The sequence below is a fragment of the Nannospalax galili genome, unplaced genomic scaffold, assembly GCF_000622305.1.
Source record: "Nannospalax galili isolate Female #2095 unplaced genomic scaffold, S.galili_v1.0 scaffold648, whole genome shotgun sequence".
NCBI classification, from domain to species: Eukaryota; Metazoa; Chordata; class Mammalia; order Rodentia; family Spalacidae; genus Nannospalax; species Nannospalax galili.
In genome coordinates this window covers 4,027,645-4,049,904 of record NW_008360311.1, presented here as the reverse complement: position 1 = coordinate 4,049,904, position 22,260 = coordinate 4,027,645, and the positions used below count along the sequence as shown (strand labels likewise).

Here is a 22,260-nt window from a genome sequence, read left to right as displayed (position 1 = left end):
ACTATGTAGACCAGTCTGGCCCCAAAGTCTTAGAGATCATCTGCCTCTGCCTCCCTTGCGCTATGACTAAAGGCATGTGCCCCCAGGCCCAGCCTTCAAATGTTTTCTTGTACAGTGAAAATTAAAGGGTCACCAGGCATGGTGGCGCACGCCTTTAATCCCAGTACTTGGGAGGCAGAGACAGGCGGATCTCTGTGAGTTCAAAGCCAGCCTGGTCTACATAGTGAGTTCCAGGCCAGCTGGGGCCCTGTCTCAAAAACAAACAAAAAGCATACACAAAAACAAAAACCTAGCCCGGTGTGGTGGTGCATGCCTTTAATCCCAGCACTTGGGAGGCAGAGGCAGGCAGATCTCTGTGGGTTTAAGGCCAGCCTGGTCTACATAGTTCCAGGACAGCAGGGCCTACAGGGAGACCCTGTCTCAAAAAGACCAAAAAAAAAAAAAAGGGGGGACTAGTCACCTTTTAATGATCAATATTAATAGTCTCTTGGGAATTCACTTCCAAAGACTTTTAAAAAATTTTTCATTTATTATTTTTATTTTATGTGTATGCGTGTATTGCCTGCCTGTAGGTAAAGCGCACCCATGTCGGGCATGCCGCAGAAGTCAGAAGAGGCTGTCAGATCTCCTGGGACTGGAGTTTAGGACAGTTGTTAGCTGACATGTGGGTGCTGAGATTTGAACCTGGGCCTTCTGCAAGAATAGCCAGTTTTCTTGACCGCTGAGCCATCTCTCCAGCCCCCCAAAACTTTCTTTAATGCATTAAATAACATATAAATTTTATTCCTTCTTTAGGTGGTTCAAAGACACAGTAGAGCACAGAACTGAAGCTCAAGGGCTAGGGGTATAGCTCAGTGATAGAGCACTTCCCTAACATGCAGAAGGCCCTGGGCTCCATCACCAGAACCACATAAAACAGAACACCTCTAGCTCAGTTCCTCCTACTGTACTCTGATGACACTGATCAACTCTAATATCACATGTGTGGGATTTTTTTCTTTCATACACTAAACAAGCAACTCTTCTGCAGTGGAGGCCGCTGAGTAGCCAAGTTCTAACACTCTTTACTTGGAGATAGCATCAGTTCAGACAGCGTGAGTCAATCCCTAAGACTGCCTGCTCTACAACTTTAGATTGTTTTATTGATTTAGGTTGTTTCATTTGTGTTTCTGACCAGCTGCTTTAAATAGGGGTTCCCACAACTCAGGGTCAGCTAATTTGCTCAGGTGGCTCACAGAACTCAGGGGAACACATTTGTCAGTTTATTATAGAGGGTATTACAAAGGATACAGATGAAGAAGCATATAGGGCAGGTCTGGGGGAGGGGCATAGAGCCCTACGAACTGCCCCCCATGCCCAGCTCTCAGAACCAAGTCCTTTTATGGATTGTAAAGGAAACTGTTGCATATCAGATGCTAACAGATGGATGGTGAAATCCAGCAAGGCTTGTCTGTATAGTATTCCTTCCTCCAGACGGGCAGGTCTGTACCAAGACACCTTCTGAAGTATCAGACAAGGAAGGCAAGCAATGATGGGGAAGATTAAAATTTCCTTCACCAGCTGCAAGAATGAGAAGTTCTAGTTTCTGTGGCCTGCTCTGAGGATGCAGGTCTGAGCAAGGAGCCTTAGACAGTAGCAACAACTAAAAGTGTGTGTGTGTGTGTGTGTGTGTGTGTGTATGTGTGTATGTATGTATGTATGTATATATATTTGGTAATATAGCTTAGGGGGATTGGTATGTAAAGGTATACTTCATTCTTTACATGAACATATACTTTTCCATCATAATTTTCTTATGTTTCCCTATTGGTAAGCATGTAAATTATATACCTATCCTTTATGCCTACATTTTTGCCTATTTAGGTAAGTCTGTTCAGATTATACAGGGTAAATTCTAGGGAACAGATCTTCTGTGTCAAAGGCATGATCATTTTATATTTTGTTGACTATTTTAATCTCTAAAATATTGTCAACATTGTGATTTTTATAGGAAACCTAGTTCCAGCCTTTCAAAAGTTTTAGCTAAGAGACATCTTACATTAATATCTACTATTTTTTTAAAATAGAAGGGTTCTAGTCATATGAATATCTTTTAAATGACACTTTGGAACATTTTATTGTTACAGTGATGGAGTGGGGCGAAGACATTAAAGCCATTTCTGAGGACGAAGCGATGATGTTGGTGAACCATCAGGCAACTGGAGATGTGTGCACGTTGATGATGTGCCTGCAGGACAAGGGACAGGTGAGTATCCTGAATGCCATCGGGGTGGGCTTTGAGGCTGTGTTTCAAGTATCTCACTGTGATTTGAAATGCAGATGTAGATTTAATATGTCTACTTTTCCTGAGACATTAGGAAATACTGATAAAAATATATAATTCCAAGTCACCCCAGGAAGGGGATTTAAAGACTTTAAAAGATAATTAGGATAGTGAATATTTAGTGTTGCCCAGCCAGTGTTTGAACTGTTGATTTTGCTTTGCTTATATTGATAATTAAAATATACCAGTAAAGTGGGTAGATTTGAAGTATAAGTTTGTCCTTCATCATTTAAAGAGTTATTGCTTGAGAAGTTAAAGAGGTTATGTTCCTAGAAAACAAAATAAATGGTATTTAAAATTATTGGTGTTTGTATTTTGATTCAGCAGGTAAGGTTGGAAAGGAAGGTGAATTATAGGAAAATATGTTTAGTTATTGCACAATCTGTTTTTCTTACTTGAAAAGTAGGCATATAATCTTCCTGGAATGTTAAATAAATTCAGTCCTTATATTCAGAATTTAAAATTGAAAACATGCTACTGTATAATTATCTCTGTCTGTCTGTCTGTCTGTCTGTCTGTCTGTCTATCCATCCATCCATCCATCCATCCATTGGGTTTGGGGGCGGGGGTTAGACAGGGTCTTACCATGTAGCCCTGCCTAGCCTGGAACTCACAGAGATCCACCTGCCTCTGCTTCCCGAGTGCTAGGATTAAGGTGTGTACCACTACTCCTGGCTTCTATCTGCCTTTAGGGTAAAACTTACTGCTTATCCCTTAAATTTGTGATGTTAAAATTTTGTGAAAATTATTTAGCTTTCTATGAAGGCAAATTTACAATTAGCACTTTTAGTCTCACTGACAATGGTAATTACACTTATAGCAATTATTTTGAGGGCATACAATGTACTTTTAAGTGGTCATGCCAATGCCAGCTCTGTGAAGATGATAGCTAATATTAACCATAATGTTAGTCTGAAATCTATCACTTACGTGGACTAACATTTGAATTTAAAGACCCCCCCCCCAAAAAAAGAGTAAATTGCCAGGCGTGGAGGTGCACTCCTTTAAACCCAGCACTTGGGAGGCAGAGGCAGGCAGATCTCTGTCGGTTCAAGGCCAGCCTGATCTACATAGTGAGTTCTTGGCCAGCTGGGGCTACAGGAAGATCGTGTCTCAAAAAGACCAAAAACAAGAAAAAAAAGAAAAAAAAAGATTTAAATTTGTCTAGGTTCATTTGCCTATCCTGAGTAATTTTGTTTTTATTTTCTATTAGTTAATACTGAACATTTTTATAATACTCTGATATTAGAAAATAATTTGAAATCTAGATACATTTAAGATCCACCTGCCTCCTGAGTGCTGGGATTAGAGGCATGTGTCACTATACCTGGCACACTTAAAATCTTATTTCATAAGGAAGAAATTGAAAAATATAAGGGCATTGGGCTGGAGAGATGGCTCAACAGTTAAGAACACTGGCTGCTCTTACAGGGGACCAGAGTTTGATTCCTATCACCCACATGACAGCTAACAACCATCCTTAACTCCAGTTCCAGGGGATCCGACACCCCCTTCTGACCTCCAAGGGCTTTGAACAACAGCAGTGCACTCATACACATAAAATAAAAATTAAATAAAAAATAATAAAGGTGATACATTCTAATCTCTCTTGCTTAATAAGCATGGATCATTGTTAGTTCATATTTACATGTAGGAATGTTTACTTGATTCATGTTACTTGTTTACTTGACTGCTCCATGGCTTCATTCAAAGGAGGAGGCTATTGCTAAGTTGTATACCTGTTTAAAAATACCACTCTGGGACTGGAGAGATGATTCCGTGAGTGAAAGTGCTTGCTGCCTAGCCTGACAACCTGAGTTGGTCCCCAGAACCCATGTGGTAGAAGGAAAGAATTGACTTCTGAAAGTTATCCTGTGAGCACACTTGTGGCACATGTGCATGAGTGTACATACATACAGACAGACAGACAGACAAAATAAATGTGATATTTTTTTAAAAATACTGCTTTATGGAGCTAGGAAAATGATTCAGTCAGAAGTGCTTGCCTTACAAGTATGAGGGGGCCTAAGTTTGATCCTCAGAGCCCACATAAAAATGCCAGGTGTGTGGTGCCTGCTTGTAATACCAGAGCTGGGGAGAGGAGACAGGAGGACCCCTGAGGCTTGCTGGCCAGTCTAGCTTAGTGAGCACCAGACCAATGAGAGAGCCTGTCTCAAAGGAGGTACATGGCGTTCCTGAGGATGACACCCAGAGTTGTCCTCGGGCCTCTGAATGCACCTGCACACACGTGAACGCACAGGTACATATGCATATAAATAAATAATCCACTATAATGGTGATGTGGTTGTAGTGTAGCTTTTTGAGTTTGGGAGATTCCTTGAGTGCCCGTAGTGTTTCTCAGTGGGGACACTATTGGCATTTTGGTAGGACAGCAGAACTCAGAACTGTCTGGTTGCCAGGCATGGTGGTGCACACCTTTAATCCCAGTACTTGAAAGTCAGAGGCAGGCAGATCTCTGTGAGTTGGAGGCCAGCCTGGTCTATGTAGTGAGTTCCAGGCCAGCCAAGGGTACATAGTGAGACCTTGTCTCAAAACACAAAACTAATGAAAAACAGAATTGTTCTGGCCATTGCTGAACATCTTATGTGTCCTCCTGCCACCCACTCATTGGTAGTCACGCTCTCTAGTCATTGTGATAACCAAAACTGTCCATTGAGGGCTGGAGAGATAGAGCAGAGGTTAAGAGCACTGGCTGTTCTTACAGAAGACTTAGCTTTGAATCCCAGCACCCACATGCCGCTAACAACCATTCATAATTCTAGTTCCAGGGATCTGACCCCTTTTCTGACTGTCACTACGTGACACGGTTGCATTCACATACATGCAGGCAATACACTTATACACATAAGCCGGGCGTGGTGGCACACACCTTTAATCAAGGCCAGCCTGGTCTCCATAGTGAGTTTCAGGACAGCTGGGACTACAGGGAGACCCTGTCTCAAAAAGACCAAAAACAACAACAACAACAACAACAACAAAAACTTATACACATAATAAAAATAAATAAAATTTTAAAAAACTTTCCATTGAAACTTCTATACTCAGGATATAGAGTCATTTTTTTAACTTTCTTTAAATGATGTTTTAAAATATAAAAGATCTGTGCTTCCAGATAAAGAACAATTGATATGGACCAATTTTATGTATTAGAAATGACTGGTAAAAGCTGAGCTTGGTCCCCAGAATAAGGATTGAAAAGAGTGTGGTAGAACTTCACAAATCAGCAGAGTCAGAATCTGTGGTTGGTGAGAGGGAGTTTGGCTGAGGTCTTCAAGGATGGAAAGAGCTTGTTCAGAAAAACCTGAGTGTCCACCAGACATGGTGGCACACGTGCCTTTAGTCCTAGTATTTGGTGGGTAGAAGCAGGTGGATCTCTGTGAGTTGAGGTCAGCCTGGTCTCTATGGTGAGCTCTGGGCCAGCACCTGGGAGGCAGAGACAGAGGATCATGAATTCGAAGCCAACTTTGGTTACATAGTTCTGGGCCATATTTCTGGTGATGGATTCAGCAGATATCTGCAGAGTTGATTCAAGTGACCACAGATTCACTGGGTTCAGTGGTTACAGCACCTCCTTTATGAAATATTTAACTACTATTTATTAACTTAGAGCATTTCCTCTAAAGTAAGTTAGAACAGAATTATCCATATAAACTTCTGTATATAGCTGAAAATTAACACAGGTGCCTTAATGTAATTTGGTGCTTGGAGTTGGTGTTTACACTTATTATTCCCTTAGAGGCCAAACTAGAGCTCATTCCATGCTAAATGGAAGCAGTAGCTTTCACTGTATTTAAGGTTTATAACAAAGGACACTTATTTCTTCAGCAGGAAAGAACAGTTAAGCAATGAATTAAACAAAAATTAAACAATTAATTAGATACTGTTTTTATTTACTTTTAATTTTTAAATTGCTTGAAACAAAGTCTTCTACCCTGAATCTGGGAATTAACTCATGAGCAATGGATAATATTTTTGTGATTAAGGACTGAGGCATCATAAATATTTTTATGTTAGCAAAGAACATGTACTTGCACAAACAAATAGCCTTCATAGCATAATAAAATGTGTACATCAGGGCTGGAGAGGTGGCTCTGTGGTTAAGAACTGTTCTTGCAGAAGCCCCAGTTTTGAATCCCAGCACCCACACAGCAACTAACAACTGTCTTCAATTCCAGGCATTACATGACATGGGTGCATTTACATACATGCAGGCAATACACGCATACACATAAAATAAAAATAATAAGCTGGGCGTGGTGGTGCAAGCCTTTAATCCCAGCACTTGTGAGGCAGAGGCAGGTGGATCTCTGTGAGTTCAAGTCCAGCCTGGTCTACATAGTGAGTTCAGGACAGCAGGGGCTACAGGGAGACCCTGTCTCAAAAAGACCCAAAATAAATTAATTAATTAAATAAAAAATAAAATATTTTTTTAAAATGTGTACGTCATTGTATTGGGTAGTAGCTTTGTATTGTAGCCAGTAAGGTCCACTCATATTTTATAAAACTTAAGTGCTTATTATTATTTTTTTAATGCGTATGCATGTATTGCCTGCATGTAGGTAAGTACACCCATGTCGTACAATGCCTGCGGAGGACAGAAGAGGCTGTCAGATCCTCTGGAACTGGAGTTACAGACAGTTGTTAGCTGCCATGTGGGTGCTGGGATTCGAACTCGGGTCTTCTGCAAGAACATTCAGTGTTCTTAACCGCTGAGCCATCTCTCCAGCCCAAAACTTAAGTGCTTATTAAATGTATGACTTCATTTGGTCATTTCATTGTTTTAGTGTATTAATCCCAAGTAATTGTACACATTATAAGAATTGCCAGAGACCTTCTTTAGATAGAGCACCTTTTAAATCACTGAATCCCTCAAACCAGCAAAATGGCTCAATGGGTAAAAACACTTTCCATGCAGGTATGACAAACCTGGGTTAGGTCCCTGGAACTCAGAGTGGAAGGAGAGAACCTACTCTCAAAGGTTGTCCTCTGACCTCATGTGCCTACACACACACACGCACACAACCCCCCCACAATAATAAGAAATACAATTTCCAAAAATTAAGAAATCATTAAGTCCAAATTTAAGAAGTTAATTCAACTGCTGGGCGTGGTGACGTACACCTTTAGTCCCAGCACTGAAGATAAAAATATCTTTGATAATATTTAATATGTTTTGCATTTAAATATTTTAGGTTGTTGCTCAGATGATGTGGCTGATGGATCATATTTTCAAATACACAAACTTTGGAATTGTTTCTCTGATACATGGTGACTTCTTTATAAGACAGGTAAGTGACAAGTGTTAGTTTTTGAGTGATCAGACTTGTTGAAACGATTCTTAATCTCAAAAAGGGGCGCTACAGCAGACAGACCGGTTGTGCTAAGCCGAGCATGTTCTTGTGTCTTGGGGACTCTTTTGCATTTTTGTTCTTTAAATATTTATTTAAATCTGACTTTGAATAGGCATGGGTGATCAGATGCTGCTAATGCATTTATCAAGCACCAGCCTCATTCCTTGTTCTTCAGATTTGGGCAAGTTACTTAAATGCTCAGTTTCCTCACTTTTAATGTGAAAACAATTGATAATAATCTCCCTCAGACAGTTGTGGGAATTAAATGAAGTTAAACACGTAAGGCACTCAGAACAGTGCCTACATCCTTCATCAGCGTTTTTATCATGAACGCTGCTATCATTACCTCAGTTTCCACTATTATTTTTATTTGCAATGCCTTGTTATATGATCAGAAGATATCTCAATTACCAGCAGGGAGATTATTAAGTAAGTAAATAGGTAATAATAAATAATGGGAAGTTTTAGGAGAATTCAGCAGGAAAAGTAAGTATATCAGATTTCTTAAGACCAGAAAAAGTTTAAAGAAGATGACATTTGGCATATGGGTTGAATGGATGAAAGTGGTTCCTCCAAGCTGGAGAAATAGTTGAATGAAGGTAAAAGAATGATAACTTCTAGCCATGCGTGGTGGCACATGCCTTTAATCCCAGCACTTGGGAGGCAAAGGCAGAGGCAGGCAGATCTCTGTGAGTTCAAGCCCAGCCTGGTCTACATAGCGAGTTCCAGGACAGCTGGGACTACAGGAAGACCCTGTCTCAAAAGACCCCCCCCCGCAAAAAAAAGAATAACAGCATTGCATTACATTTCCCTTGCACACACTAGTGTCCTGCACTTATTTTCTCCGAAGCAGGAAAATATAATATGTAAGAGTGTCTACGGATGGAATGCCATGGTTATTTGGTGTTTTGTACTTAACTTTAACCTGGATTGTGAAGTCCTCTGCATGTAAACCCTTAGTGAGTACCTGCTGGAGCAAATGGAGCCTATGGAAATAGGTGTCACAAACACGTCCAAGCTGCTCCACAGGCTTAGGGTTAGAACATGATTTTGTTATCACATGCTGGGCAGTGATCTAGTTTCTTCTGGGAATAGTCTTGGTTCTTCTGACCAGAGGCAATAGCAACACGTACTGAAAGAAGCAGCAGCAATGAGGGTTCGCCACTAGGTCAAGATGAATGAGCAGTGACCAGAACACTTAGGGAATCTATCCCGCCTAGTATCTTGGCGATGACAGCAGATGGAAGTTCAGTGGAGAAGCAAGCCCGTGCATTGTGATATCTGAAGAACTTACTGATTTATAAGATGGTACTAAACAGTTGCTAATGATAACAGTCAAGCATCAAGAAGAGGCTAAATTACCAGTATACTCTGAGAGGATAAAAATTAAAAATGATGTACTCCAAATCTTTTCCATTTAATTACAGTGAAAGTTTCAAGTAAATAAAGCCCTTATTTCAAAACATCTGAAAATTAATTTCTGAAGAACATTTTCCTTAATAGTAGTAAAAAAAAAATCTATAACATAAGGTTAGATGGACTAGAAAAGGTGTTAACTTAGCCGAATATGGTGTTGTACATCTAATTCAAGCACCAAGACATAGGAGGTAGGAGGGTCAGGGATTCAAGGCCATTCTACCTAGCAAGTTCAAAACAAGCCTGAGATATGTGAGACCCTTCCTAAAAAAGGAAGGGAGGGAGGGAGGAGGAAAGGAAAGAAGGAAGGAAAGTTTTAATTTTTTTTTCCTTAGGACTTTACTACTAGGCCATTTTTGACAAAATCTTCTAACAATAGTAAAAGTATTTTATATATAACCATGGTAATGTAAAAGCTATCTTAATCATAATTAGTTCTATTCATTAAGTTAGCTAAGAAAGTTTGCGTTGAATTTGGGAATTTAATCTGAAGACTAAAAGCACACTCTTGAGACAGGGTCTCCCTGTAACACCAACTGGCCTGGAACTCACTATGTAGACCAGGTTGGCCTTGAACTCACAGAGCTCCGCCTGCCTCTGCCTCCCGAGTGCTGGGATTAAAGGCGAGCATCACCACACCTGGCTAGCACACTCATTATTTCAAGGAGCTTTTATAACTGTTGACTGGAAATTATCAAATTGAAAAGAACCCTAATGATACTTAGTGGTAGGTTTAGGGCCTTCCTATGAATTTGCCTCTCTGTTTTCAGTCTTCAAGTTTGTCTCTTATCTTTTACAAATAAGATCCAGCCCATCAAAGTGTCCTCCTGACCACTTTCGGGGCTTCTGGTACCTGTACCTGCTCCTCATGAATATATTGTAGCTGAATATGGTCAAGCTCCCTCAGTAGCTATTGCAGAAGCTCCCTAACTTACCTCCAGTGGGCTTTTTGTCAACCAAATCAGAGTTTGGTTGATGTATAAATAAGAGTTGGGTTAACTTGTAATATAAATAAGATTATGGCATTTCTTTTTCGAAATTACCTGGTGATTCTTCATTTAAAACTTACCACCATGCACAAGTCCTTTTCTCTTTAGTCTCCTGAAATTCCAGCTCCTACCACTGATCTCCTCTGTCATTTCAGCCACACTGTCAAGGGTACTGTTCTTTGAACATACAAACATGTTCCTACTTTAGATCTATGTCTTTTTTTGTTCTTGTCACTGGAATGTTCTACCTGTCATCTTTTGTGACTTATTCCCTCATGGTAATTATCAGCTCTTTGTTCCTGTGTCTCCTCTGTGCAGCAGCTTGCCTTGATCCTGCCAACCTTTCTATCCCCTTGTTCTTTTCTTACTAAAATGAGTCACCAATGGAGTTTACACTCTACACTCGCTACTTTCCTAGACTAGGGTATCAACTGCTGAAGGATCTGTTTACTCTTCTGTTTCTAGAGTTTTGGACTGTGTTTGGTAAATAGTAGACAGTTATGTAGCCACCAAATTGGTGAGTTGCTTTTCCTTTAGTTTAAGATCAAAAGTTTATCTAAGTACTAATAGCTTCTCTCTTTGCCATTCTGGTTAAAAAGAGAAATCAGTGAGGAGAATCACTGCTCTGTCCCATGACTGGATTTTAACTATGAAGTGGTTGTTTCTGTTTAATCTTAGGGCACTTGAATTTCAGATGTACCTGTCCTTACCCTATATGTGTGCCTTCTAGGGAAGATCTTATCGTGACCAACAGCTGCTCGTTCTCAAGAAGCACCTAGAGCACAATTACAGGAGCAGAGATCGAAAGTGGATTGTTTTGTTTCCTGAAGGGGGCTTCCTCAGGAAGAGGAGAGAAACAAGCCAGGCATTTGCTAAGAAGAATAGCTTGCCATTTCTTACACATGTCACTTTGCCAAGGTTTGGGGCAACAAAAATTATTTTGAATGCACTTGTAGCACGACAGGAAAATGGAAGCCCAGCAGGAGGAGACACTAAAGAACCAGGTAGGAGGTTTCAGCATTTCTTACCTTATTTGAACTGAAGTTGTATTTCTTTTTTATACCTTTTTTCAACTAGAACTAATAATCAGGGAAAAGATGCAGTTATAATTTCTTCGTTTTTCTCCTTAAAAAAGTAGTCCATGCTTACAATAATGTACTAAAATTATGTAGAAGTGTGTAGTCAAAGCTATCTTCCCTACCTGCCTCTCCTCAGGATGATTCCTGCTGATAATGATGTATGTTATTTTCATTTATTAGATTTAGGTTTTTGTTGTTGTTTTTTTGGAGACAGGATCTCACTGTGTAACCCTTCCTGGCATAGAACTTGCTATGTAGACCAGGCTGGCCTGGAATTCAGAGATCTTCCTGCCTCTGCTTCCTGCGCGCTGGGGTTAAAAACATGCACCACCATACCTGGCTTTTTGTTTACTTTTAATAGAAAATAAATTTAATGTAATTTAGCAGTATTTATTAAGATATTTGTAGTATTAGTAAATGACTCAGTTATTCTCCTTCAAGTAATACTTACCAGTAGAAGGTAGTCTGACCAGGCATGGTAGCTCATGCCTGTAATTCCAGCACTGGGGAGGCTGAGGTAGGAGGATCACCTTGAGTTCAAGGGCAACCTGGGCTGTATAGTAAGATCTAGGTCAGCCTGAATTGCAGAATGAGGCCTTGTCTTAAAATAAATAATAATAATCTGACTATAGGCAATGAATTTGTTACAGAATCATTTATAATAGACCAAACATTGGAAATAGCCAGAGGGAGAATTGCTTGTCAGTAATGCTCACATATCTATGTAACTTAGCCATTGCAAATGATATGTGTAGAGAGTTTTTGTTGGCTTGGCAAAGTGCTAGTGCTATGTTGAGTGGGGCATGCAAGTCCTGTGAAAATAAGACTAAACACTAAGGTGCTAGGAAGTGAGTGAAAGACACCAGAATGTCAGCAAAGACTCCCTGAGTTGTAACATTATGGATAATTTCCTCGTTTCTCTCAAATACTTTACTGAATTTTTTTCATTTAAAAATAATGAGTACACACTATTCTTTTTTGTCTTTTTGAGACAGGCCTTTCTGTAGCCCCAGCTGGCCTGGAACTCACTATGTAATCCAGGCTGACCTCAAACTCACAGAGATCCACTGCCTCTGCCTCCCAAATTCGGGGATTAAAGGCATGCGCCACCATGCCTGGCCGTACGCATTATTTTTGTATCAAAAAATAATATAGTAATAATAATAAGCAGCACTCAGAGATGCACCTATCTTGGCAACAGGCTAGGATATTGTAGATCTGAGAACCGTGAAACTTTACGGAAGGTATGACTACCAGCAGCGTTCATTCAAGTCACTTCTATGAAAATTTTCCAATAAACAGCTGACAGAATCCACTGGACCTGCTTCTTTGGTAGTTCTTTTAGTAATATTTAAGTACAAGTTGAAATAATTAACTCTCAGGAATGTTTTCAAATGACTGTGCAGAGCAGATGTATAAATAACACCCATGAAATCACTGAGTTTTTCCTTTCATCTGCTTTTTTCAAACAGCTACTAGCAGTCAACTTTCTTAATCTTTCATAATCTATTAAAGAGACACATTGAAAGAGTCTTTTACTAGGAAAGGAAAGCTGAACAGCTTCAATGCTGGAGAGGCACTGTGGCATGTCAGCCAAGCCAAAGCTGTAGGCAGAGTTCTTCCAAACAGGATTAGTCCACTAAGGACTGCTGTTTGCCCAGTTCACCCAGGCAGGCCCAGTGGTGGTCTAGATTTCACTGGAAGGGCAGCTGGCAGAACAATTGCCGAGAAGTAAAAAAGAATTTCCTTTCAGTGTTTACTACTTATCCTTAGTTAACACTTTACATGTTAAGTCATCGGACTATCTGAAAAGTAGCTCACCGTTTTCTTCTGTTTCGATACTTTACACTTTTCTTAGTACTCGTATTCACTGGCACTTTATCTGGGCACACATTAAAGTTAAGTTCTGCCTGATTCCCTTTAAAAAGTACTCAGATCTTTTGTATGTTAGCTGTATGATTTGACTCATACTAAACCGAACTTTACCCTTTTTATTATGAAAATTTTTTAAAAATATTTTATTATTTTTATTTTATGTGTATGAGCGTATTGCCTGCATGTATGTGAGTGCACCCGTGTCATGCAATACCGCAGAGGTCAGAAGAGGACTTCGGATTGCCCTGGAACTGGAGCTAAGGACGGTTCGTAGCCACCATGTGGGTTCTGGGAATCAAACCCGGGACCTCTACAAGAGCAGTCAGTGCTCTTAACCGCTGAGCCATCTCTCCAGCCTGTATAATGAAAATTTTTAAGCATAAACTTCAAATAATTTGTTAGTAGCTGTCCATGAGCTGACCAGCTGCTCTGAGCTTTGCCATGTTGGCTTTGCCACATCTGTCTTAACCTTTCCGTCTCTTAGTTCCTCTTTTTAAGTGTATTTCGGAGCAGTAAGTTACACTAGCCATTTTAGTGTCTAGGTCACTGGTAGCTTGTTACTATGTTTACATAAACTCTGTTCCTTAGCACAGTGTTGTCTGAAATGAACTTTTGCTTTTTCACTTTTGATGTTTTTTTTCAGAGTCCCATTATGTAACTCAGCTGGCCTTGAACCAGCTGTCCTAGTGATCCTCCTATCTCAGTGCTAGAATTACAGGCATGTGTCACCACACTCAAAGAAAAATAAATTTTTTTTCTTTTACAAATTCCCTCCTTCAGAAAGGGGTTATGTGTGTATGTGTATGTATGTGTGTATGTTGTTTGTTTGAGACAGAGTCTCCCAGTAGCCTCTAAAATCTCTTTAAGGAATTTAAAGCTGGTTTTTAATGTCTGATAAGGAAAAGTAACATATTATTGGTTCCTGCTTCTGTTTGTTTTGATTTTCTAGTTACTCCATCATAGATAGCCCATTGCACTTTAAAGTCTGACCTTCAGTGTTCCCTAAGAATCCCCTCTCCATTCTTGCTCAGCCTTGTTCTCCATGATTAGAACAAAAACAATGCACAGAGGACCAGTCTGAACAGTTTCCCCATGCCCTCTCAGAATAGTGGTCACTGATCATTCCTTCTGAAGGGGCAGGGCAGGAAGATTTATTGCTTTATATCTTTGTAACTCTTGCTAAATGTGGGGACTTTTTTCCCAAATAAGAACAATAACCAAATCTCCCTTATGCAACAGAGGGCCATGAACACAAAAGGACACAAATGACCAAAGCGATGCCGGGCATGGTGGTGCTCACCTTTAGTCCCAGCACTCGGGAGGCAGAGGCAGGTGGATCTCTGAGTTCGAGGCCAGCTGGGGCTGCAGGGAGACCCTGTCTAAAAAGACAAAAAAAAAAAAAAAAAAAAAAATGGCCAAAGCATAGAGAATAAGAGTCTGTAGAGTGTAGGTCCTTGGACAGGACTCCTGTATTAAATTCCACCCATCCAGGGCACTGGGACCAAGGGGGTGGAAAGATTGTAAGAGCCAGGGAGGAGGTGCATGACCATGGAAGTAGAGTCCTGCAGGCTCCTGGGACCCTGCTCATAAGAACCTATAGCAATGGTGTCAGCATGCACAAGACTTATGCAAACTCAGGCAGACACAGCCCCAGCACAGAACTGAAGAAATGGACAGCAGATCCCAATCTTAGCTGAAGAAATACTGGCAATTGATTACTGCTGGGTGAGGAAGAGCTGATCTTAAAGGGAGGGACTCTAGATAGACTGACTGGACCTCAATGGATGAACTTGCACTGAGGGACATCCGGGGACACTAACTTGACTTGATAGGCCTTAACACAAATGACAGATACATAAATTCCAGTGGGGGCGGGCTATGGGAGGTACCAATGGGGTAGGGGTATAAAGATGATTAAGATACAAAAGTTCAATAAAAAATTTACAAAAAGAGAATGGTAACTAGCAATAATGTGTGTCTAAAAATGCTTAATTTTATTGCTGTGTTTCCATATTTAATATCCCTTAGTATTAATATTATAGATCTTGGCTTTTGTATTATATTTAGTGACGTTTGGTTTGGTTTTGAGTCTGTTTTTCATTTTTATGATAGTATACTTTACCTTCTGACCTTTTCATAGGAGTGATAATATGTAGTAAGACTTTGCTAGTGTGTAATTATACTGAAGACTCGAATGGGCCATGTGTAGTAAATAACAGTGTTTTTTGTTTGAAGTTTATCCATTTTATAATAAAAGGGCCTTAATTCTATCCTAAGTGCACTGTAGAACAGTAGCAATAAAGTTAATCCTGTTTTCTTAAAGTAAAAGACACATGAAGTAAGCTTCACACTGTTCAAGTAATCTGTATTGTTATTATAGATAAATAAAATCTTCCAACTCATGTCATGTTTTTTCTTTATCCACAGAATGCAAATCAAAAGGCCTCCAGTGGATAATAGATACAACCATAGCTTATCCCAAAGCCGAACCAATAGATATTCAAACCTGGATCCTTGGATACAGGAAACCAACAGTCACGCATGTTCATTACAGGTAGGAATTCTACATTAGAATTCAGTGTCTAGCCAACGTATTTCAAGACAGCATGAGTGTTTTAACTTTTAGCTTTCAACCAGACAGAAATGTTGGCATGGTTCATGTTTATAGGGAGTAAAAACCATTCTTACGTTGAATTTCTTAATAAGAAAATATCATTTCAAGTAACTCTTTTCACTGAGAGATACAGGTTTCTAAAAATGATGGTCCACAGCACTGTGATTATTAAGTTGCCTTACACTCGGGTTAAATTGATACAATGTCAAGAATAAATGAATATTCACATGAGCTAAATAGATATATATTAATAGAAATGGGATTTTGCAAAATTATTGTCATATTTTCTGAGTGTTTAACTTGATAATTTAGATGTTGCAATTAAATTTTTAGAAAAAATCTTAATTATCTGTATGTATGTATGTGTGTGTTTCCGCACATGAATATAGGTGCTTGTGGAGACAAGTGGTATTAGATCCCCTGGAGCTGAGTGACAGGTGGTTATGAGTCTGTACATGCTCTATAAACTGCTAAACCATCTCTCCAGCCCTTATATTTAAAATTTTAATCTTACTATGCTGATGTCCATTGCAATAAATAACAGCGTTTAATAAAGTGAATATTTTGTACTAGCTTCTTTTTTGATATTTTATTATTTTTGTTTTATATGTATGAATATATTGCCTGCATGCATGTAAGTGCACCCATGCCATTAAGTGCCTGCGGAGACCAGAAGAGGGTCTTGGATCCCCTGGAACTGGAGTTACAGGTGGTTGTTAGCCATCTTGTGGGTACTGGGAATTGAACCCCAGTCTCTCAAAATTTATTATGTGCTGGCTTCTTAAGATTTTTTTGTGTTTTTTTTTTTTTTTAGACAGGGCTTCCCTGTAACCCCAGCTGGCCTGGAACTTGCTATGTAGACCAGGCTGGCCCGAAACTCAGAGATCTGCCTACATCTGCCTCCCAAGTGGAAGTATTAAAGGCGTGTGCCAGTATTAAAGGCATGTGCCACCACTCCTGGCTTCTTAAGGTACTTTTTAAAAAAATTTTATTTATTTTCTTTTATGTGTATGCGTGTATTGCCTGCATGCAGTAAGTAAGTGCACCCATATCGTGCAATGCCCGCAGAGGTCAGAAGAGGCTGTCGGATCCCCTGGGACTGGAGTTACGGACAGTTGTTAGCTGCCATGTGGGTGCTGGGATTCGAACCCAGGTCTTCTGCAAGAACAACCAGTGTTCTTAACCACTGAGCTATCTCTCCAGCCCCTTCTTAAGATACTTTTATGTAGATTTTTTAGGGAGTTTCCTGTAAATGCATAAAGGTGTTTACATGAGAGCGTGGCACGAGTAGATCTGCCTACTTAGTTTTATTCTCCTTGTCATACCTCAAAACATAGCAACAAACTTGCAGATGTAAAGAAGTGTCCCTAAGAAAAATCACAGTTGCTATAAAGGCTCAAGACAAGAGAAAACCCACTCAAATTTCATGCCCATTACTAACAAATAGCATGTTTTCATAGACATTTCCTATTATTCCATTGGCATTCTTTAAGTACATATTTGGAAGAATTTGAAATTTAAGTTTTGCAACTTAAATGTTACAGTTTTGGGCTTTAATGTATGGGGGGTAACTACAATTGCAGCTGATTCTAGTGTAGACTTAACATTGCCAAATTAGGAAGTTTTTGTGTAAGGCAAGAGTATAAATGTTGGTGATTATTTTGACTGTATTTTCTGTGTTGTATATTTTACTTAAGGCACTAAACACTTAGCTGTACACAAGGGAAGAGACTCTGTGAGCCACAGCCCGACTCCAGCATTGTTGTTGGCCAGCAAGATATCATTAGAGACAGAGAAAGAAAGGCTGGTTTTAGTTCAGGCTTTCCATTCATTTACTTTATTCATTCATTTTGTTGAATCTTTTTAAATTTTAAACAATATATTTTAATTATATTTAGACCCCCCCACCATCTACAACCCCCTTAATACCCTCTGCCCAATTTTATGTACTCTTATATATAAAGGCCTATAGAGTCAAATTTGTATCCCCAAATGCCCTTCTGTGTGGGTTCCTCCCCTGGAGCCAGGTCAACCTACCAAGAGTCTCACCTTAAACAAGACTGACTCTCCCCTTCCTAGCAGCTGTCAGTCGACAATAGTGCCTCAGGGAGGGTTGGGGTTTCTTAACCATTTCCCCACATCTATGCTTGGATTTTGTCTGATTTGAGGATACGTGGTACTGGTGTATGCTGTCAGCATTACTGTGAGTTCATATGAGCACCTGCCCAGCTGTCTGGAAAACTGTTTCCTTGTGGTCGTCCACCACCTCTGGCTCTTATAATATTTCTGCCCCTCTTCTGCGATGATCCCTGAGCCTTGGAGACAGAGTTTGGTGTAGATCCCCATTGAGGGATGAGCACTAGTTCTCTGCACATTGGCCAGTTGTGGGTTAATCACCATCTGCTGCATAGGAAGCTCCTCTGGTGAGAGTTGAGATATGCATTAATCTATGGGTATAACAATAAGTCATTAGGAGTCAGTGCAATACCATATACTTAGCAGAATAATAGCACTGGGTTCTCCCCTGTGGCCTGTGGCCCATCAGGTTCCTGGGCCTCAGATCAATGTCAGGTATGGGCTCCATCTTATGAAGCGGACTTTAAATCCAATTACAAAGTGGTTGGTCACTCCCATAATATTCATGCTGCTATTGCACCAGTGGGCAGATCTTCCCAGGCCAGGTGTTGGAGCTCACAGGATTCACAGCTGGGTTTGTTGATTAATTTTCTCTTCAGGCAGCATGCATAGCATCTTCTCAGCACTATGAAAATTAGCTTACTGAGTAGAGATGAGGCTTTGAAGTCAATACCAGCTTGATTTCTCCCTGTTTGTTCTACAGTTCATAAATGTATCTTCAGCAGTAGGGTCTTACTGTGAAGTTCTGGTGGATAACCAAGAGCAGGGGCAATGGTTAGCATTGTTGGAGGGTCTATGGGGCCCCTGGGCAACAGCTTCAAGAGAGAGAGTCCATTCCTAGCATTGGGCTTTTACTTTGATAGTGTATGGTGTCTAGTAGGGTCAATGTGCCCCTGTCATAAGGTAACTCTTTTCATAATGTGTATGTATCTACTTTAAAAAGCCTCTATAGTGGTAGGTTTCCATATGACTTTTTCTTTTTTTTAAATTTTATTTATTATTATTTTAAAAAATATTTTCTAAGGGCTGGAGAGATGACTCAGCGGTTTAAGAACACTGGCTGTTCTTGCAGAAGACCGGGGTTCGAATCTCAGCACCCACATGGCAGCTAACAACCGTCTGTAACTCCAGTTCCAGGGGATCCGACAGCCTCTTCTCTCCTCTGTGGGCATTGAATGACTCAGGGGCACTTAACCTACATGCAGGCAACACGCACATACACATAAAAATAAATAAAATATTAAAAAATATTTTCCATTGGTTTTAAAAAATATTTATTATTTTTATTTTATGTGTCTGAGTGTATTGTTTGGATATAGGTCAGTGCATCTGTGTTGTGCAGTGCCTGCCAAGGTCAAAGAGGGCATTTGATCCCTTGGAAGTGGAGTTATGAACAGTTGTTAGTTGCCATGTGGGTGCCAGAAATTGAACCTGGGTCCTTTGCAAGAGCAGCCAGTGCTCTTAACCTCTGAGCCATCTCTCCAGCCCCTATTTATTTTTATTTTATGTGTATGAGTGTATTGCTTGCATGTAGGTAGGTGTACCCATGTCATGCAGTGCCCATGGAGGTCAGAAGAGGGCGTCGGATCCCGTGGAACTGAAGTTACGGATGGATTTTGGCCAACTTTTGGGTGCTAGGAACTGAACCCAGGTCCTCTGCAAGAGCAACCAGTACCCTTAACTGCTGAGCCATCTCTCTAGCTCCGTATAACTTTTCTTAGACCTTTAGTGTTACTTATCCCTGTCCATGCTCCCTCCTCTGCCCTGCCCTCCCATTCCTCACTCCAGTCTACCCCTTCCTACTGTACTGTTCCCCCTTCTATCACTGCATTCTGCGTCTCCTTGGTTATATTGAAATTTAAACAAGGATGAGATATTTCCAAGTTTAAAAATGCAGCATTAGAAGTTTTGAGTGTGACTGGGCATGGTGACACACACCTTTAATCCCAGGCAGACTTTTTGCCATCCAGGCCATCCTGTTCTACACAGAAAGTTCTAGGCCAGCTGGGGCTACAGGAAGACCCTGTCTCAAAACAACAAAGAAGTAGGGTATGTGTGAATAACATGAACAACTGTGGGGTGGGTCCCTTTCTCTTTTGTAATGAAGAAATTGCAAGAAAAACTGAACAGCCCAGAAAGAGAGGCAAAGGTTGTCTGAAAGCTGTTGAGATCGTGTACTGTTAGTTTATTTGTTTCCAATAGGCAGGGATTAAAAACTACTTCTGAATGATTTTTTTTTCTGAAATTAATCAAATTTTTTGTAGATCATTGCTGTGTTATTCTTAATAACCCCAGCTGACTTTTTAGAATAAATTAGTCTTCATTCTTGAGAGAATTTAAGTGAAGTGATCACCTAGTACCTTTTAGATGGGTGAATTAGTGTTCTTGGCTAGTTTTCACACTGATCTTGAGAGTTAGGTCATAGAGACTCAGAAGGTAATTATCCATTCTGTTCAGCCTTGGCGCAGAGCCTATTCAGAGTATCTCGGTGTTTCCATTTCTCCATTTTGAAAGGAATACTATTTCGTAGTCAATTACTGAAAGCTAAGATGCTTTCCAGAACACTGATACTACTTAAAAAGTAGTCATTTTAGATCAAATCTAATCAAATTTGGAGGTGGTACTGATAAGTCAAACACAATTCTAAGAGAAATTTCAAGTTGAAAGAAAGCAAACAAGTTAAAATAAACTTAAGACTTTCTAAGTACGGACTCTAGGTTTCTGTGTATTTGAGGTTCTTGCGTCGTAGTTTAGGTCAGTTTCATAGAGCAATGACTGTCCTGTCTTGGTGGTGCTGAGAGCCGCAGAATGTGCCACTATAATATTCCTTACCATCAGTCACTGGAAAAAGAATTTAGTTAGGAAAACTGCTGTAACATTAATCACTGGAAGAGTATTTTAAATACCTGTAATACATTTCTTTTCTCTTCTAAATTGTAGGTCAGAGAATTCACTACCTGTTCTATACCTCATTAGAATAAGCACAGTGCAACTTGTGACAAATATATAAAGCTCTCTGAGCAAAAGTGGCATTTTCCTCATAGACTGACTCCCTTCAGAATGTGCCAATCAGATCTTTTAGGTTTTTCCTTTTTATTTAGATAGGAAAGGAATATCTAGATTACCAGAATGTGTAGCAGCATGTTTTTTTAGATTCTAGATTTCTGTAGTGATATTTGCAAAAAAAAAAACACCCACACACAAGGACACAGTAGCTTATTTTATTTTGAAATAAGTGAGTTTTTTCCTCCCAAAGGCGTTTTCTGCATTAATTCATTTCTTCTTAGGCTTGTGTTGATTTTTAGTATTTATGGAAGATGTGGACTTTGAATTTTCATGCTATTTCTAAAGTACCACACAGATGAGAAAGCAAACATTTGCAGTAGAGTTACATAATACATCCCATTTAACAGATCAGTGGCTTTGTTCACTTTTAGAACTTGAACTTTTAGGGCAGGCGTTCAGAGCTTGTTCCATAGAAGACTTTACTAATTGAGCCCAGTACACACATGGGACTTTGGTAGGCACTGGTGGCCCTGATCTCAGTAGATGCATTGTTGTGAGCACCAAATGAGATACTGGCAAAGAGCATTATAAACTACAATTAACGTGCCATTAAGACATATAAAATATGTGGCCCTGCCTGGTGGCTCATGCCTTTAGTCCGAGCACTTGGGAAGCAGAGACAGGCGGATCTCTGGGTTCCAGGCCAGCCTTGTCTACAAGCAAGTTCCAGGCCAGCTAGGGCTACCCAGTGAGACTCTGTCTCCAAAAAGCAAACAAAACAAGGTATATAAAGTATGCACGGGTTACTGATAAAGCTAGTGTTGTAAGCATTCTGTATATATTAGATCTCAGACATTTACCACCTGGAAAAAAATGTCTTTTCTTACTCCTTCCTAAACACTTTTTATTAGTACTCATATGATGACTACACACTGAACTTTCTGTAAAGAAACTAAGGCCTAACCGTGGGAAACTTTGAAGTAAAAATTCATTTCTCCTCCCTCTTACTTTTAATTTTAGTTAGACTGGTTGACAGTATATTCCTATTAACTAAGTAGTGCCCGGTAGTTCACTGCAGTTAAGTGGCTAATGGGAAAATTATGATTAGATTTTAATTGCAAGGTAGAGTGTTCACAGGGATAAAAGTAACCCCTGTCCTTAATATAAATAAATGTCTGCTTCATGCAAAATTGGGACAGAGAGCTAATGATCCTTTGATTCAAAATTAGCTTATATTTTAATTTTTTTTAAATATTGAAGGAAAAAAATACAACCTCAAGCTGGGTGTGGTGGCACACGCCTTTAATCCCAGCACTTGAGAGGCAGAGGCAGGCGGATCTCTGTGAGTTCAAGGCCAGCCTGGTCTACATAGTGAGTTCCAGGACAGCTGGGGCTACAGGGAGACCCTGTCTCAAAAAGACCAAAAAAAACCCTCAAATGTAGTGGCATG

General features: G+C 39.9%; 1 protein-coding gene across 1 annotated transcript in view; it reads left to right on the top strand.

Moving 5' to 3' along the window:
- Positions 1–22,260, top strand: part of Lpgat1 (lysophosphatidylglycerol acyltransferase 1) — a 75,560-nt gene that overhangs the window by 31,372 nt on the left and 21,928 nt on the right. The window contains exons 2-5 of the mRNA XM_008824866.3: positions 2,127–2,245; positions 7,537–7,632; positions 10,831–11,104; positions 15,482–15,608. Coding sequence (XP_008823088.3) covers positions 2,127–2,245; positions 7,537–7,632; positions 10,831–11,104; positions 15,482–15,608 — 616 coding nt within the window. The remainder of the gene's footprint in view (positions 1–2,126; positions 2,246–7,536; positions 7,633–10,830; positions 11,105–15,481; positions 15,609–22,260) is intronic.